The sequence below is a fragment of the Macaca thibetana genome, chromosome 11 (genome assembly GCF_024542745.1).
Source record: "Macaca thibetana thibetana isolate TM-01 chromosome 11, ASM2454274v1, whole genome shotgun sequence".
NCBI lineage: Eukaryota > Metazoa > Chordata > Mammalia > Primates > Cercopithecidae > Macaca > Macaca thibetana.
The window spans coordinates 119,884,815-119,902,455 of record NC_065588.1 but is presented as its reverse complement, the minus strand read 5'-3'; the positions used below and the strand labels follow the sequence as shown (position 1 = coordinate 119,902,455).

Below are 17,641 nucleotides of genomic sequence, written 5' to 3'. Positions count from 1 at the left end.
AATTGCTTGAACCCAGGAGGCAGAGGTTGCAGTGAGCTGAGATTGCGCCACTGTACTCCAGCCTGGGTGACAGAGTGAGACTATTTCTCAAAAAAAAAAAAAGGGCCGGGCGCGGTGGCTCAAGCCTGTAATCCCAGCACTTTGGGAGGCCGAGACGGGCGGATCACGAGGTCAGGAGATCGAGACCATCCTGGCTAACACAGTGAAACCCCGTCTCTACTAAAAATACAAAAACTTAGCCGGGTGAGGTGGCAGGCGCCTGTAGTCCCAGCTACTCGGGAGGCTGAGGCAGGAGAATGGTGTGAACCCGGGAGGCGGAGCTTGCAGTGAGCTGAGATCCGGCCACTGCACTCCAGCCTGGGCGACAGAGCGAGACTCCGTCTCAAAAAAAAAAAAAAAAAAAAAAAATTTTTGTTTTTAAATTATCATAGTGCTGTACAACCATCACCTGTTTTGTTCCAAAACATTTCCACCACCTTCCTAAGGTCACCTGTCAGGTCTCTCCCCAGCCTCTTGTCTCTGCCCTCCCTCCCTGCAGGTAGAGCCGCTGGTAACCTCTAATCTGCTTTCTGCCTCTGTGGATTTGCCAGTTCTGGACGTTTCCTGTCGATGGAATCACACCGTATGCAACCTTGGGGTCTGGTCTTAGACCCCACGTCATTTTCGAGGTTCATCTGTGCTGCCGTGCTGTGGCGTGTCAGAGTTGCTTTCCTCGTTGTGGCTGAATCGTCCTCCGCTGTGTGGACTGAGCGCATTGTGTTTATCCATTCTCAGTGGGGGGACATTAGGGTGGCTTCCATCTTTCATCTGTTGCAAATAGTGCTGCTGTGAACTTTGTCACTTAACTGTCCATCTCAGTGTTTTCAATCACACGTCGTGTTTCATGGTGTCCCACTGCCTGGACAGTGCCTTGCAGGTGGACGTTAGCTCACTGCCACACGTGGCTGCCGTGGCCGGCCACGAGCGAGCTTCTCCATGGTCCCCGTGCCCAAGTGTCTCTTAAAATCTAGGTTCCCAGATCCTGAATCGCTGGGTGTCTGTGACGGCTCACAACCCTTTCAGCTTTTAACAGTGTCTGTTAAGAATACTTGGCCTTGGCCGGGCGTGGTGGCTCAAGCCTGTAATCCCAGCACTTTGGGAGGCCGAGACGGGCGGATCACGAGGTCAGGAGATCGAGACCATCCTGGCTAACACGGTGAAACCCCGTCTCTACTAAAAATACGAAAAACTAGCCGGGCGAGGTGGCGGGCGCCTGTAGTCCCAGCTACTCAGGAGGCTGAGGCAGGAGAATGGCGGGAACCCGGGAGGCGGAGCTTGCAGTGAGCTGAGATCTGGCCACTGCATTCCAGCCTGGGCGACAGAGCGAGACTCTGTCTCAAAAAAAAAAAAAAAAAAAGAATACTTGGCCTTCTTTTAGTTTTCCAAAGCACTCTTGTACTTTCTCTTAGCGGCGAGCAGGATAAAATGACAGCCGACACTTAAGAGACACTTAGACACTCTGGCCCTGGGCCCCTCTGTTGTGAGCACTTCACATGGGAGAACCATGCACAGGCCTCTCAAGAGAGCACCGAGGCCTGAGGGGAAAGCAACTAAGAGGCGAAGCCGGGATCGGAGTCAGGCGCCAGCCTCCTGCCTGGGTCTCACAGCTCCTACGGCGCCGCCCAGGAAGGTGATGAGGCTGCTGGGCTTCCACATGGACCCAGCCGCCCCTCTCTCCGCATGCTCCTCTCCTGCCCACCTCTTTTTCTGGAGAGCCAAGGCAGCCCCAGCAAGGAGTCAATGAGTAGGTCCTGGCACCCCAGCACACGGCATGTCGGGACAAGTATTCAAACAGCAGGCGGGGGGTGAGGGGTTGTGGCTTTGGCACTGACTTCTGTCTACGTGGGAACTCAGCCCCCAAACACACATGTCACATACGTACGCCACACACACAGACACGCATATACACCCACACCCACCCACACACACCACACACACAGACCTCACACACCACACAGATGCCACCACACAAACATACACACTCACACTGCACATACCAGATACACACAGACCTCACACACCACACGCACACAGACGTCACCACACATATATTCACACTGCACATACCACACACACACAGACCTCACACACACCACACACACACAGACCTCACACACCACACACAGACACCACCACACAGACATACACACTCACATTGCACACACCACACATACAGACCTCACATATACCACACACACAGACCTCACACACCACATACACACACACCTTACATACACCACACACAGACACAGACCTCACGCACCACACACACACACAGACCTCACACTCACACTACACACACATCACACACAGATACCACACACACACAGACCCCACATTCACACACACAGACCTCACACACACACCACACACACATCACACACAGATACCACACACACACAGACCCCACATTCACACACACAGACCTCACACACCACACACAGACCTCACATTCACACCACACACACATCACACACATATACCACACACACAGACCTCACACACCCCACACACACACATATAACACACACACACCTCACACACACCCCACGTGCCCAAGGGTCGCCTTTCTGGGAAGCGTTAGCCGTGTCCCTGGGTCCCACCAGCTCAACCTAGCAGTGCTCTGCAGCAGTGGCCCTGGGGCATAGAGAGAAGAGAGGGCACAGGTGGGCCCCCCAGGTGGCCCGGGGATCCCTCACAAGACCCATGGCCGGAGGCAGGAGAGCAGGACTGACGGGGAGAGGGCCCACTTCACAACTGCAAGCGGGGGGCCCGGCTTGGTCGCCGGCTCTGCACTTAGAGAAAGTGGACACAGAGAAACTCCCGCGGCCACCTGCTGACACCCGGCCCTGCTGCTGGGCTCCCTAGGGGTCCGGGGGGCTTCCTCTGTCTTCCCCCATCTTCCTCATCGGGAGCCCCTGCCCCACGCCTGCCAGGCCTTGGCTCCAGGGACCGGCGGTCCTCATCTCCCCCCATCAGGCGGAGAGGAATTGTACCAGAAGGGCCCTTGGCCAGCTAGTGTTTCTTATCTTTTCCTTTTAAACATTCTGGTGGAAAGCACATCACAGAATTGCCGCTCTGCAGCCTGTGTAAGTGCACAGGGCAGCGGTGTTTACTGTGTGCAGGAGGGTGGAGAGCAGAGCGCTGGGCCGCTTTCATCTTGCCGACGAAAACTCCACGTCCGTGTCTGTGGGTTTGACTTCTCTAGGGAGCTCCTCCTGTAAGTGGAATCATACGGCGTTTGTCCCTTGTGCCTGGCCTTTTCACTGAGCCTAAGGTCTTCAGAGTTCATCCATGTGGCAGCATGTGACAGGATTTCCTTCTTTTTTTTTTTTTTTTTTTTTTTATATGGAGTTTTGCTCTTGTTGCCCGGGCTGGAGTGTAATGGCGCGATCTCAGCTCACTGCAGCCTCCACCTTTCAGGTTCAAGCGATTCTCCAGCCTCAGCCTCCCAAGTAGCTACGCCACCACGCCTGGCTAATTTTGTATTTTAGTAGAGATAGGGTTTCTCCATGTTGGTCAGGCTGGTCTCAAACTCCAGACTTCAGGTGATCCACCCGCCTCGGCCTCCCAAAGTACAGGGATTATAGGCATGAGCCACTGTGCCCAACCGATTTCCTTCCTTTTTTTTTTTGTTTGTTTTGTTTTGTTTTGTTTTTTGAGATGGAGTCTCGCTCTGTCGCCCAGGCTGGAGTGCAGTGGCGCGATCTCGGCTCACTGCAAGCTCCACCTCCTGGGTTTACGCCATTCTCCTGCCTCAGCCTCCTGAGTAGCTGGGACTACAGGCGCCCGCCACCGCGCCCGGCTAATTTTTTGTATTTTTAGTAGAGACGGGGTTTCACCGTGGTCTCGATCTCCTGACCTTGTGATCCGCCCGCCTCGGCCTCCCAAAGTGCTGGGATTACAGGCGTGAGCCACCGCGCCCGGCCCGATTTCCTTCCTTTTTTAAGGCTGAGTAACATTCCATTGTATGGACAGACCACATTTTCTTTATTCCATTCATCCGTTGATGGACATTTAGCTTGCTTCCACCTCTTGGCCATTGTTTTTTTGTTTATTTGTTGTTTTGAGACGAGTCTCAGAGTCTCAGAGTCTCACTCTCTTGCCCAGGCTGGAGTGCAGTGGTGTGATCTCGGCTCACTGCAACCTCTGCCTCCCGGGTTCAAGCAATTTCCAGCTCATTTTTATATTATTAGTAGAGATGAGGTTTCACCATGTTGGCCAGGATGGTCTCCAACTCCTGACCTCAAGTGATCCGCCCTCCTTCACTTCCCAAAGTGCTGGGATTACAGGTGTGAGTCACCGCGTGCAGCTTTGGCTATTGTTTTTTTTTTTTTTTGAGATGAGGTCTCAGTTTGTCACCCAGGTAGAGTGCGATCATAGCTCACTGCAGCCTCTAACTCCTGGGCTCAAGCGATTCTCCCACCTTGTCCTCCCAAAGTGCTGGGATTACAGGCATGAGCCACTGTGCCCTGCCTTAACATTTTAAATTGAGGTATAACGTAGAGTGAAGTGAACACATTTTAAGTGTACGGCTCTATGGATTTTTGCATGTATGTTCAGATCAGGATAGAGAATAGTTCAACACCCCAGAATGCACCTTCTCGTCCCTTCCCAGACAAAACTTCACAAGGTCACCCTGACTCTGACCTTTGTCTCCAGAGATTAATTCAGCCTTGTTCTGAACTTCATATACATGGAATCATACAGTGTATGCTTTTTGGAATTTGAGAAATCATAAGATTCACCCTTTTAAATGTGGACAACTCAGTGGGTTTTTTGTTTTCGTTTTTGTTTTTTTGACATAGGGTCCCACTCTGTCACCCAGGCTGAAGAGCAGTGGCACAATCATAGCTCCCTGCAGCCTCGAACCCCCCAGCTCAGGTGATCCTCCTACCTCAGCCTTCCAAGTAGCTGGAGTCGTACAACTTTGTGCCTGGCTTCTTTCACTCAGCATCATGTTTTCAAGCTTTATTCATGTTGTAGCATGAATTAGTGCTTCGTTCCTTTTTACGGCTAAATGATATTCCGTTGTAAAAATGTATCATGGGGCGTGGTGGCTCATGCCTGTAATCACAGCACTTTGGGAGGCCGAGGTGGGCAGATCACGAGGTCAGGAGATCGAGACCATCCTGGCTAACATGGTGAAACCCCATCTCTACTAAAAATACAAAAAATTAGCCGGGCGTGGTGGTGGGCACCTGTAGTCCCAGCTACTCAGGAGGCTGAGGCAGGAGAATGTCATGAACCCAGGAGGCAGAGCTTGCAGTGAGCCGAGATCACGCCACTGCACTCCAGCCTGGGCGACTGAACAAGACTCCGTCTCAAAAAAAAAAAAATGCATCATGGCCGGGCGCAGTGGCTCATGCTTGTAATCCCAGCACTTTGGGAGGCCAAGGTGGGCAGATCACTTGAGGTGAGGTGTTCAAGACTAGCCTGGCCAACATGGTGAAACCCCATCTCTACCAAAAACACAAAAACTAATCGGGTCTGGTGGCGCACACCTGTAATCCCAGCACTCAAGAGGCTGAGGCAAGAGAATCACTTGAACCCAGGAGGTAGAGGTTGCAGTGAGTCAAGATCACGCCACTGCACTCCAGCCTGGGGCACAGAGTGAGACTCTGTCTCAAGAGGGAAAAAAAAAAAAAAAAAAAGATGTATCCCTTTTTGTTGATTCATATTCATCTGCTGAGGGACATTTGGCTTGTTTCCCATTTTGGCTATTATGAATTAGGCTGTGATGAATGTTTGTGTACAGGTGTTTATGTGGACATGTGATTTCAGTTCTTTGGGGTCTCTACCTAGATTAGAATTGCTGGGTTAAATGGTAACTCTGTGTTTAACCTTCACACTGTCTTCCACAGCAGCTGTACTATTTTATTTTTTGAGACAGAGTCTTGCTCTGTTGCTCAGGCTAGAGTGCAGTGGTGAGATCTTGGCTCACTGCAACCTCCATCTCCCAGGCTGAGGCAATTCTCATGCCTCAGCCTCCCAAATAGCTGGGATTACAGGTGTGCGCCACCACGCCCAAATAATTTTTGTACTAAAAATACAAAAATTGCCAGGCATGGTGGCGTATGCCTGTAGTCCCAGCTACTTGGGAGGCTGAGGCAGGAGAATTGCTAGAACCGAGGAGGTAGAGGTTGCAGTGAGCTGAGATCATGCCACTGCACTCCAGCCTGGGCGACAGAGCGAGACTCCGTCTCAAAAAAAAAAAAATACAAAAAACTTGATGGGTGAATATTCTTGTGAGGGTACACATGTGTGCACGTATGCAAAAATATGTGAGGGCACCCCCAGAAGGTGGCTCTGTCTGGGAGAAAGTGGAGATCAGAGTCTGCCCCATAGTGACACATTCTGGTGACCTTAAGGGAGCCTTCTGCGTCTCGTGCCCTGGTGGCAAGGCAGCCTAGTATCACGGAGAAGATGTGGGATCTGGAGTCAGAAAACCTGGGCTTGAGTTCTTGGCTGTAAGACTTTGAGAAAAAAAAAAATATCTCTGGGCTTCAGTTTTTCATATATGTAAAATGGGACTGATGTTAGAGACAACATTAATGATAATAAGACCCATTTCCAGTGGTTGGGAATGAGAACGAAATAGGGTCCAGGGTGTAAATCAGTTTATCCTTCCTGGGCTTGTCAGGAGTACATTGCACTTTGGGAGCACGGAAGAAGAACCAGTCCTCGTTCATTGGCCAGCCTCAGGCGTCTGCCATGTGTGGGGCCCTGGAATACAGAGACAAATGAGACAGGCCGATGCCTCCAGGACGATCATATAAAATCCTAAGCTCTTCAAGCTCACAACCCAGGCCTTACGTGGGTTTGCGGCCCTGGCAGCGTCACCCTCTGTTCTGGAAACACACCAGGGATGCTTGTTCATGGTGGTGACCACCAGGCAAGAGATAAGAGGTCTGCGGCAAGGACTCTGATGCAGTGGAGCAGCCTGGGGGGACAGTCAGGCCAAGGCAATAGCTGAGGGGTCACCTCTGTGTTTTCTCCTCATGGGATCAGATCTGGCTGCATATCCTGAGTCCCGGGGGCTATGGAGGGACGTTTCCCCCTCGTTCACCTGGGACTGAGCCTGGCCATTGCAGGCCAGTCCAGGCTTCAGGGAGAAGGGGTGCACTGGCAGTGCCAGCACCTATGGAAGGCTGAATAATGGCCCCAAAATATCAGGTCCTAGTTCCTAGAACCTGTGGATGTCACCTGATATGGTAATGTTTTGCAGGTGTGTTATTTCATTCCAGATCTTGAGATGGGGATGTTATCTTGGCTTACTTTGGATGAGCCCTGAATGTAATCACAGGTGTCCTTGTAAGATGGAGGCAGGGAGAGATTTGGCACTGACAGAAGAGGAGAAGGCCACGGGACCACAGAGGCAGAGACTGGAGTGATGCCACCACAAGCCAAGGAGTGCTGGTGGCCACCAGAAGCTGGAAGAGGGAAGGAACGAAATCTCCCTGGGCCGGGCACAGTGGCTCATGCCTATAATCCCATCGCTTTGGGAGGCTGAGGCGGGTGGATCGCTTGAGGTCAGGAGTTCGAGACCAGCCTGGCCAACATGGGAAACCCTGTCTCTTCTAAAAATACAAAAAAAGTAGCTGGGTTGTGGCGGGTGCCTGTAATCCCAGATACTTGGGAGGCTGAGGCAGGAGAATCACTTGAACCCTGGAGACAGAGGTTGCAGTGAACTGAGATCACGCCACTGCACTCCAGTCTGGGCTACAGAGTGAGACTCTATCTCAAAAAAAAAAAAAAAAAAAAAAAAAAACGGCTGGGCACAGTCAGTGACTCACGCCTGTAAACCCCAGCACTTTGGGAGGCTAAGGCAGGCGGATCACGAGGTCAGGAGATTGAGATCATCCTAGCTAACATGGTGAAACTCTGTCTCTACTGAAAATACAAAAAATTAGCCAGGTGTGGTAGCAGGCGCCTGTAGTCCCAGCTACTCAGGAGGCTGAGGCAGAAGAATGGCGTGAACCTGGGAGGCAGAGCTTGCAGTGAGTCAAGATCATGCCACTGCACTCCAGCCTGGGCCACAGAGTGAGACTCCGTCTCAAAAAAAAAGAAAAGAAAAAATTAGCCAGTCATGATGGCACATGCCTGTAATCCCAGCTACTTGTGAGGCTGAGGCAGGAGAATCACTGGAACCCAAGAGGCAGAGGCTGCAGTGAGCCAAGATCACGCCACTGCACTCCAGCCTGGGTGACACAGCAAGACTCTGTCTCAAAAAGGAAAAAAAGAAATCTCCCTTAGAGGCTCCAGAGGAAGCATGGCCCTGGTAACACCTTGATTTCAGGCTCATTTGGACCTTCTGGCTTCTAGAGCTATGAGAAAATAAATTTCTGATGTGTTGAGATACCAAAATTATTGGTCATTTGTTACAGCAGGTGCAGGAAACTGACACAGCACCCATCCTCACAGGTCATTAATTCAACAATAACTTAATAGGCACCTGCGGTGTGCTAGGCACCATGTGGGGCCCAGGGAATGTAACAGTGACTAGGGCAGACAGGGCCTTGCCCTCCTGTGGCTGACAGTCTAGTTGGGGGTAGGGATGAGGGTGGACCTCGCCTGCCTGCAGTGTGCCAGACACCATCTTCAGGGCTCTGTGTGTATTAACTGTGAAAGTTGTCTGAATCAAAATGGGGTCACCAGTGTTACCCAAAACCCTGAAAATGGAACCCGGGAAGGCCATGAAGAGAGGGTTTTCACGCTTGCATGCCCGATAACAAAAAAGACTGTGGAAAAACGACAGCTTTGCACAAAGGCCTTTGTAACCTTACACAAAAAGACTTGTGCCAGGACGTCTGCCTGGCAGTAGCCGGTCCAGCCTCAGACTACAGTCACCCTTGTTATTGATCTATCTTTATAGCCAAGGATAATTATTAATACTTTAAACAATTATATAACCCTCCTTATTTTTTCCTTTAAAAATCTTTGTCGGCCGGGCGCGGTGGCTCAAGCCTGTAATCCCAGCACTTTGGGAGGCCGAGACGGGCGGATCATGAGGTCAGGAGATCGAGACCATCCTGGCTAACACGGTGAAACCCCGTCTCTACTAAAAATACAAGAAAATTAGCCGGGCGAGGTGGCGGGCGCCTGTAGTCCCAGCTACTCGGGAGGCTGAGGCAGGAGAATGGCGTGAACCCGGGGGAGCGGAGCTTGCAGTGAGCCGAGATCGCGCCACTGCACTCCAGCCTGGGGCACAGAGCAAGACTCCGCGTCAAAAAAAAAAAAAAAAAAAAAAATCTTTGTCTTCCTTTACCTCCCTGAATACACATAGTTTACTATGGCAGGCGGATTCCCATTGCAACACTCTACTCCCAAATAAATAGCTTTTCCTTTTTTTTTTTTGTTTGAGATGGAGTTTCACTCTTGTTGCCCAGGCTGGAGTGCACTGGTGCGATCTCGGCTCACTGCAACCTCCACCTCCCGGGTTCAAGCTATTCTCCTGCCTCAGCCTCCCGAGTAGCTGGGATTACAGGCATGTGCCACCACGCCTGGCTAATTTTGTAGTTTTAGTAAGGACGGGGTTTCTCCATGTTGGTCAGGCTGGTCTAGAACTCCCGACCTAGGTGATCTGCCTGCCTGGGCCACCCAAAGTGCTGGGATTACAGTTTTTATTTTGTTTTCTGGGTTGGTTTTCTTTGTTTTGTTTTGTTTTGTTTTGTTTTGTTTTGTTTTTGAGACAGGGTCTTGTTCTGTCACCCAGGCCTGGAGTACAGTGGTGCAGTCAGAGCCCACTGCATCCTCAAACTCCTGGGTTCAAGTGATCCTCATCAGCCTCCTAAGTAGCTGAGACTACAAGTGGACACCACTATGCTTGGCTAGTTAAAAAAAAAAAAAAATCTTTTTATAGAAACAGGGTCTCGTTATGTTGCCCAAGCTGCTCTCAGACTCCTGGCCTCAGTGATCCTCCTGGCCTCAGTGATCCTCCTGCCTCAGCCTCCCAAAGCACTGGGATTACAGGCGTGAGCCAACATGTATGGCCATCTTTTATTTTATTTTATTTTTAAATTTTATTTACTTTTTATTTTTGAGACAGAGTCTTGCTCTTGTCACCCAGGCTGGAGTCCAATGGCACGATCTCGGCTCGCTGCAGCCTCCATCTCCCAGGTTCAAGCAATTTTCCTGCCTCAGCCTCCCGAGTAGCTGGGATTACAGGCATGCACCACCACACCTGGCTAATTTTTTTTGTATTTTTAGTAGAGACAGGGTTTCACCTTGTCAGCCAGGCTGGTCTCAAGCTCCTGATTTCAGGTGATCCACCCGCCTCAGCCTCCCAAAGTGCTGGGATTACAGGCGTGAGCCATGGTGCCTGGCCTATCTCTTATTTTAGAGAACTTTCTCTGTTTATTATTTAGGTTGACATAATCAATCCTCACAACAGAGTTGTGGGGACTGTTATCACTACTTTATAGAGGTGGAAACTGAGGCACAAGACACTAGCTCCAAACCAAACCGCTGATAAATAGGAGAGCCAGTGTCTGAGCTGGAGCTTACCCTGTGAATCACTGTGCTGTGTCATCTTTCGTCAGATAAAAGCATGTAAGAGGCCGGGCGCGGTGGCTCACCCCTGTAATCCCGGCACTTTGGGAGGCCGAGGTGGGTAGATCACTTGAGGTCAGGAGTTTGAGACTAGCCTGGTCAACATAGTGAAACCCCATCTCTACTAAAAACACAAAAATTAGCCAGGCGAGATAGCACATTTCTGTTGCCTCAAGCTACTTGGGAAGCTCAGGTGGGAAGATCACTTGAGCCTAGGAGGCAGAGGTTGCAGAAGGCCAAGACTGCACCACTCCACTCCAGCCTGGGCAACAAAGTGAGAGTCCAAATCAAAAACAAAAAAAGAATGTAAGACACACATAGGAATTGTAAAAAAGTGCCATAAAGGTAATACATGGTGGGTCAGGCATGCAGGGAAATGAACGTATCGGGTGGGTGGGAGGTGGAGGCTGTCACTGGGTGGTCAGAGAAAGGGAGGCCTCTGTGAAGAGGTGACGTTTGGGCTGAGGCCTGAAAAATGAGGTGCACCAGCCATGGGGAGGTGAGAAGGAAGGGACTAATGGGTAAGGAAGAGGCTTCAAGGTGGGAGTGAGCTCAGGGGGAATCAAGGAATATCAAGCAGGCACCGGGGAGGGTGGAGGGAGTGAGTGGAGGGCGTAGAGGATGAGGCTGGGGATGAGGCTGGGGCCCACTGAGATCTCAGTTTCATCCTCAGCAGAAGCGGTGGATGATTTCCACAGAGGAGTAAGGTGGGCTCACCTGCCAGTCTCATTTGCCCACCCAGGCATGTCAGAGCGGGAGCGGCAGGTGATGAAGAAGCTGAAGGAGGTGGTGGACAAACAACGCGATGAGATCCGTGCCAAGGACAGGGAGCTGGGCCTGAAAAATGAGGACGTCGAGGCTGTGAGTGACATACCCCTGACCTGTGTCCACCCTCCCAGCCAGTAGGTGCCAGCCAGAGACCAGACCCTCCACTCAGCAGGTCCCTTCTCTCTCCCTTGCTATCATTCTTAGGGCTCCGTGGGGTGTGGATCCTGCTCATGGCTTGGCGGGCCCAGCCTGGAAACAGCAAGACTTCACTGGCAGAGCAGGAGGGAACGTGGCACTGCCCAGTGAGCAGGCTCCTCCTGCCTCCTGGGAAGGTCCCGAGGCCTTGGCAGCCTTAGCTGTGACCCCAAGGCCTCCTCCAGCCCCCCAACTTCATGCCTCTCTGGGAGCAGACTTAGCAGGGTCCAGCATGCTCCAGGAACCCATACAGTGTTTCTGTGTAAATCAGAGAAAAATGCCCCTTTCTGAAGTCATGTTACTTCCATCTGTTGGGAAATGTTCGTAATGTATTAATTCTAGCAAGACACGCTTCCATTTGCCATAAAATTGTCATAGTAAATACACAAATTGCCCATCTCTAGCATCATCAGTTATAAGAATATGAACAACTTTCAAAGAAAGATGTCTGCAATATAAATGGCACACCTAAGGATGGTTTGCCATTGTGCAGTGCACAACCTGAGCTACTGCAGGTAGCAGCCCTGCACAATGGTCTCCCTTTTTGTACAGTTACAGCAGCAGCAGACACGGCTGATGAAGATCAACCATGACCTTCGGCACCGGGTCACGGTGGTGGAGGCCCAGGGGAAAGCCCTGATCGAACAGAAGGTGGAGCTGGAGGCAGACCTGCAGACCAAGGAGCAAGAGATGGGCAGTCTGCGAGCAGAGCTGGGGAAGTTGCGAGAGAGGCTGCAGGGGGAGCACAGCCAGAATGGGGAGGAGGAGCCTGAGGTGAGCAGGAAGCTGGATGCAGAGGTGGTAGTGGAGGGTAAGTCTGGGGGTTGGCTCAAGGCAGGCAGGGTTGCCTTGTTTTCCCCTTTATACTTAAGAAAATGGCCAGCCTGGGCAACATAGGAAGACCCCAGTTCTCTACAAACATTTTTTTTAAATTAGCCCATGCGTGGTGGTGCACACCTGTAGTACCAGCTGCCTGAGAGGCTTAGGCAGGAGTTCAAGGCTGCAGTGAGCCATGATTGCACCACTGCACTCCAGCCTGGGTAACAGAGCCAGACCTGTCTCAAAAAAAGAAAAAAGAGAGAAAGAGAGAGAGAAAACAAGAGGCTCAGAGAGTCAAGCTACTGGCCTGAAGACACACAGCTGAGGGGCTGGAACCCCAGACTCTGCATTCTCCCACCTCAGTGGTGGTTATTAGGCACCTGCCATTTATTTATTTATTCATACCAATGATTATTGACCATGTAGCCTGCCCAGAGGATAAAATAGCGAGCAAAATACAGACATGATCCCTGTCCACATGGAGCTTACAGTTTAGTGTGGGAGGCAGACATTAGTTAGTCCAGACCTTAGTCAGTACCACACAGTACCATATGACCCAGCAATTCCACTCCTAGGCACATATCCAAAAGAATTGAGAACAGGTGTTCAAACTTTTACATGAAGGCCAGGTGCAGTCGCCTGCACTTGTAATCCCAGCCCTTTGAGCGGCTAAGGCAAAGGGATCAAGAAGATCACTTGAGGCCAGGAGCTGAAGACCGGCCTGGGCAACATAATGAGACCCCATCTCTACAAAAAATTCTTTAAAAATTAAAAACTTGGCTGGACACGGTGGGTCATGCCTGTAATTCCAGCACTTTGGGAGGTCGAGGTGGGTAGATCACAAAGGTCAGCAGTTCGAGACCAGCCTGGCCAATATGGTGAAACCCCATCTCTACTAAAAATACAAAAAAATTAGCCAGGCGTGGTGGCCCATGCCTGTAGTCCCAGCTACTCGGGAGGCTGAGGCGGGAGAATTGCTTGAATCCGGGAGGCGGAGGTTGCAGTGAGCCGAGATCGCGCCACTGCACTCCAGCCTGGGTGACAGAGCAAGACTCTGTCTCAAAAAAAAAAAAAAAAAAAAAACTTGGGCCGGGTGTGGTGGCTTACACCTGTAATCCCAGCACTTTGGGAGGCCAAGACGGGCAGATCACTTGAGGTCAGGAGTTTGAGACCAGCGTGGCCAACGTGGTGAAACCCCATATCTACTAAAAATACAAAAATTAGCTGGGTATGGTGGTGGGCATCTGTAATCCCAGCTACCTGGGAGGCTGAGACAGGAGAATCCCTTGAACCTGGGAGGCGGAGGTTGCAGTGAGCTGAGATTGCACCACTGCACTCCAGCCTGGGCAACAGAGTGAGTCAGACTCCATCTCAAAAAAAAGAAAAACTTAAGTGTGGTGGCACCTGTAGTTCCAGTTACTTGGGAAGATGAGGCAGGAGGATCACTTGATCCCAGGAGTTGGAGGCTGCAGTGAGCCATGATTGAGCCACTGCACTCCAGCCTGGGCAACACAGTAAGACCCTGTAGCAGCACTATTCACAGTCGCCAAAAGGTGGAAAAAACCCACACGTCCATCAGCGGATGAATGGGTGAACAGTCTGTCCATACGGGGGGATACGATTCAGCCCTAAGGAGGAATGCAGCCCGGGCCACGCGGTAGTGTGGATGAGCCATGAAAACATCATGCGGAGTGAAAGAAACCAGGCCCAAAAGGCGAGCGTGCTACTCAATTTGCATGAAATGTCCCAGAACAGGCAAATCCATAGAGCCAGAAAGTAGATGGGTATCCGAATGGGGCTGGGGGAGGGAGGAATGGGGAGCGACACTGATGGGCATGGGGTTCCCTTTGGAGGTGATGGAAATGATCTGGAATTAGAGATTGGTGATGGTTGCACAACACTGCACGTTACTGTCCGCGTGGCCAGAGCTGTCCATCACAGCCACAGCTAACATCCAGGTAGGCCCAGGGCTGCGAGGTGGGCGCTAGGGGTGTCTGATCCTTAAATGTGCCCCCAGACTGTGCCAGGAACACAGAGGGTGAGATCCTTCATCGTAGCAGAGGTGGGGAGGCGGGGTTTCAGGGAAGAGCTGTTCCTGAAGCTGGGCGTCGGTGTTAACAACGCTAAGACTTTGACAGGTAGAAATGTGGAAAATGGAGATGCTGTTTCACAAAAGTAGAGTGAACTTTAGGGACACACTGAGGCTTGTGGTTTCTCCCAGAAGATATTTATGAGCTGTTGAAAGTTTGCAGACGTAGGCCGGGCGCGGTGGCTCACGCCTGTAATCCCAGCACTTTGGGAGGCTGAGGCAGGCGAATCATGAGGCCAGGTGATAGAGACCATCCTGACTAACACAGTGAAACCCCGTCTGTACTAAAAAATACAAAAAACTTAGCCGGGCGTGGTGGCGGGCGCCTGTAGTCCCAGCTACTCGGGAGACTGAGGCAGGAGAATGGCGTGAACCCGGGAGGCGGAGCTTGCAGTGAGCCGAGATCACGCCACAGCACTCCAGCCTGGGCGACAGAGCAAAACTCCATCTCAAAAAAAAGAAAAAAGAAAAAAAAGAAAGTTTGCAGACCCTGCACTAGTAACCTGAGTTATAGGTAGGGGAGGTAGGACAGACAAGCTCACAGTCAGGTGGGTTCAAGTCCCAGTACAGTCATTAAGTATCCTGCCAGGTTTGCTGTAGGACAGGACAGGCATCTGGGATTTACATGAGGAAGGTCAGGGAGAGAAGTCTTAAAAGGGAGTAGTTGCCAGGCATGATGGCTCACACCTGTAATCCCAGCACTTTGAGAGGCTGAGGTGGGTGGATCACTTGAGCCCTGGAGTTCGAGACCAGCCTGGCCAACGTGGTGAAACCCCATCTCTACTAAAAATACAAAAATTAGCCGGGTGTGGTGGTGCGTGTCTGTAGTCCCAACTACTTTGGGGAGCTGGGACAAGAGAATTGCTTGAACCCGGGATGTGGAGGTTGTGGTGAGCTGAGATCAAGCCACTGCACTCCAGCCTGGGCGACGGGTGAGACTCTGTCTCAAAAAAATAAAAATAAAAAAGGAGCGGTTAAGGGCTGCTTTTGTCTAAAAATGACATAAGCCTAAGTTAAAATGGTTTTAAGAGTTGGGAGGCCAAGGCAGGCAGATTTCCTGAGCTCAGGAGTTCAAGACAAGCCTGGCTAACATGCCAAAACCCCATCTCTACTAAAATACAAAAAATTAGCCAGGCGTGGTGGCGCGCACCTGTAGTCCCAGCTACTCGGGAGGCTGAGGCAGAAGAATTGCTTGAACCCAGGAGGCAGACGTTGCTGTTAGCTGAGATCGCGCCACTGCACTCCAGCCTGGGCGACAGAGCGAGATTCTGTCTCAAAAAAAAAAAAAAGGCTGGGCGTGGTGGCTCACGCCTGTAATCCCAGCACTTTGGGAGGCCAAGGCAGGTGGATAACCTGAGGTCAAGAGTTCAAGACCAGCCTGGCCAACATGGCAAAACCCCCATCTCTACTAAAAATACAAAAGTTAGCTGGGCATGGTGGTGCGTGCCTGTAATCCCAGCTACTGCGGGGGGCTGAGGCAGGAGGATCGCTTGAACTCGGGAGGTGGAGGTTGCTGTGAGCTGAGATTGTGCCACTGCTCTCCAGCCTGGGAAAGAGAGCGAGACTCTGTCGCAAAAAAAAAAAAAAAAATGGGGCCAGGTGCAGTGGCTCACACCTGTAATCCCAGCACTTTGGGAGGCAGGCGGATCACGAGGTCAGGAGATTGAGACCATCCTGGCTAACATGGTGAAACCCTGTCTCTACTAAAAATGCAAAAAAATTATCCGGGCGTGGTGGTGGGCACCTGTAGTCCCAGCTTCTCGGTAGGCTGAGGCAGGAGAATGGCGTGAACCCAGGAGGCGGAGTTTGAGTGAGCTGAGATAGCCCCACTGCACTCCAGCCTGGGCAACAGAGTGAGACTCCATTTTTTTTTTTTTTAAAGAAAAGGTTTAAGAGGGAAAAAAGGAATTTATTGACCACGTAACTAAAAGCTCTGAGTTAGAGGTGCCTTCAGGTACGGCTGGCTCCAGGTGCTCACGAGCTGCTCTTGGGAATGTGGCTCTGACCTTCTCAGGTCCTGCTTTCCTCTGTGCTGTTGTCATTCTCAGCCAGGCTCTTTGCCTTACAGTCGCCACTAGTATTTGACCAGCATAGCAACCCCAGTCAAAAGAAATGGCCTCTTGCCCTGGAGTCCCAGCAAAAGCCTCAGGGAATCCTCATTGGCCCATCACTGAAGCAACTGTTGTGGCCAGAGACCTAGAATATGCATGTTTATTCCTGAGTCACATGGCTGCGACCCAAGCCACATGGACTAAATGTGGGAGGGAAGTCTTTCTCCAGAAGAAAACGGCGGTGACTTAGCGCAAAGACCTGAGGGAAGGATAAAGGCCAGGCAGAGACAACAGCTGTGGTCTGCAGTGCTGGGGAGTCAGCACCCAGGGACCACACAGAGCTCTGAGCAGCGGGGGTGCGGGTCCTTCGCAGGGGTTCAGCAGGCTGGCGACACACTCAGCTGTTACACTGGAGGACAGGGAAGGAGCTTGTGGATGGTTGTCAGGAGCCCTTTGCAGTAACCCAGGTGAGAAGGTGAGGGCTGAACTCAATCTGTGGCAGTAGGAAGGAGGCCGGTGCCAAAGACATAACCTCCAGGCCCAGCGTGGGGCGGTCACCACCTCTGCCCTGCCCCCTGCTCCTAGTGTGCCCCTTCCAACCTTCAGGCCCCACAAGAGCTCAGGCCAGTCTCCTGGCCAGGCAGGCCCTGGGCCAAACCCAGGTCTCAAGAACATCAGGACTCCCAGCCCTGTTCCAGGACTCTTTAGCAACAAGGGACGTTTCACACCTTGGCCTGACTGCCTGTCAGTTTCAGCTTCCCTGTCTGGCAGCCAACGGGGCAGGGGAGAAATGAGGGAGTAAAATCAGGCTGCGGTAATGTGAACCCACAGGGCTGCTTTGCAGTGCGCTTTCGCAGGCTCGGGGCAGCTTTGCTGGGTTCACATCCATCCCTTGCAGCTGTGTGAGTTCAGGATGCTTGTCAGTCACACAGGAGGCTACAGGTTGCAGTGAGTGGCTTCTCCACTTGCTGCTATGTGACCTGGGCCTGTCCATCTCTTTGGTGGTCAGTTTCACCATCTGACAAAGGAGGGGAATGAGCTTGACTCATAGGTTCGCTGTTTCGCGCAGCTGGGAGAGAGGACTATGAGATCAGAGGAGGGTTTGGCGAAGTCAAGAGGCAGAGACAGG

At 51.6% G+C, this 17,641-nt stretch overlaps 3 protein-coding genes across 6 annotated transcripts in view; 1 reads left to right on the top strand and 2 right to left on the bottom strand.

The window, feature by feature from the left end:
* The window catches only part of DDX55 (DEAD-box helicase 55), a 312,124-nt gene that overhangs the window by 110,459 nt on the left and 184,024 nt on the right, over positions 1-17,641 (bottom strand). The gene's annotated exons all lie outside the window — the stretch shown is intronic.
* The window catches only part of TMED2 (transmembrane p24 trafficking protein 2), a 209,137-nt gene that overhangs the window by 83,255 nt on the left and 108,241 nt on the right, over positions 1-17,641 (bottom strand). The gene's annotated exons all lie outside the window — the stretch shown is intronic.
* RILPL1 (Rab interacting lysosomal protein like 1) overlaps positions 1-17,641 on the top strand; it is a 56,861-nt gene that overhangs the window by 17,273 nt on the left and 21,947 nt on the right. For all 4 annotated transcript variants that reach the window (XM_050748070.1, XM_050748071.1, XM_050748069.1 and 1 more), the window contains exons 3-4: positions 11,333-11,451; positions 12,106-12,327. In XM_050748070.1, the coding sequence (XP_050604027.1) occupies positions 11,333-11,451; positions 12,106-12,327 (341 nt within the window). The remainder of the gene's footprint in view (positions 1-11,332; positions 11,452-12,105; positions 12,328-17,641) is intronic.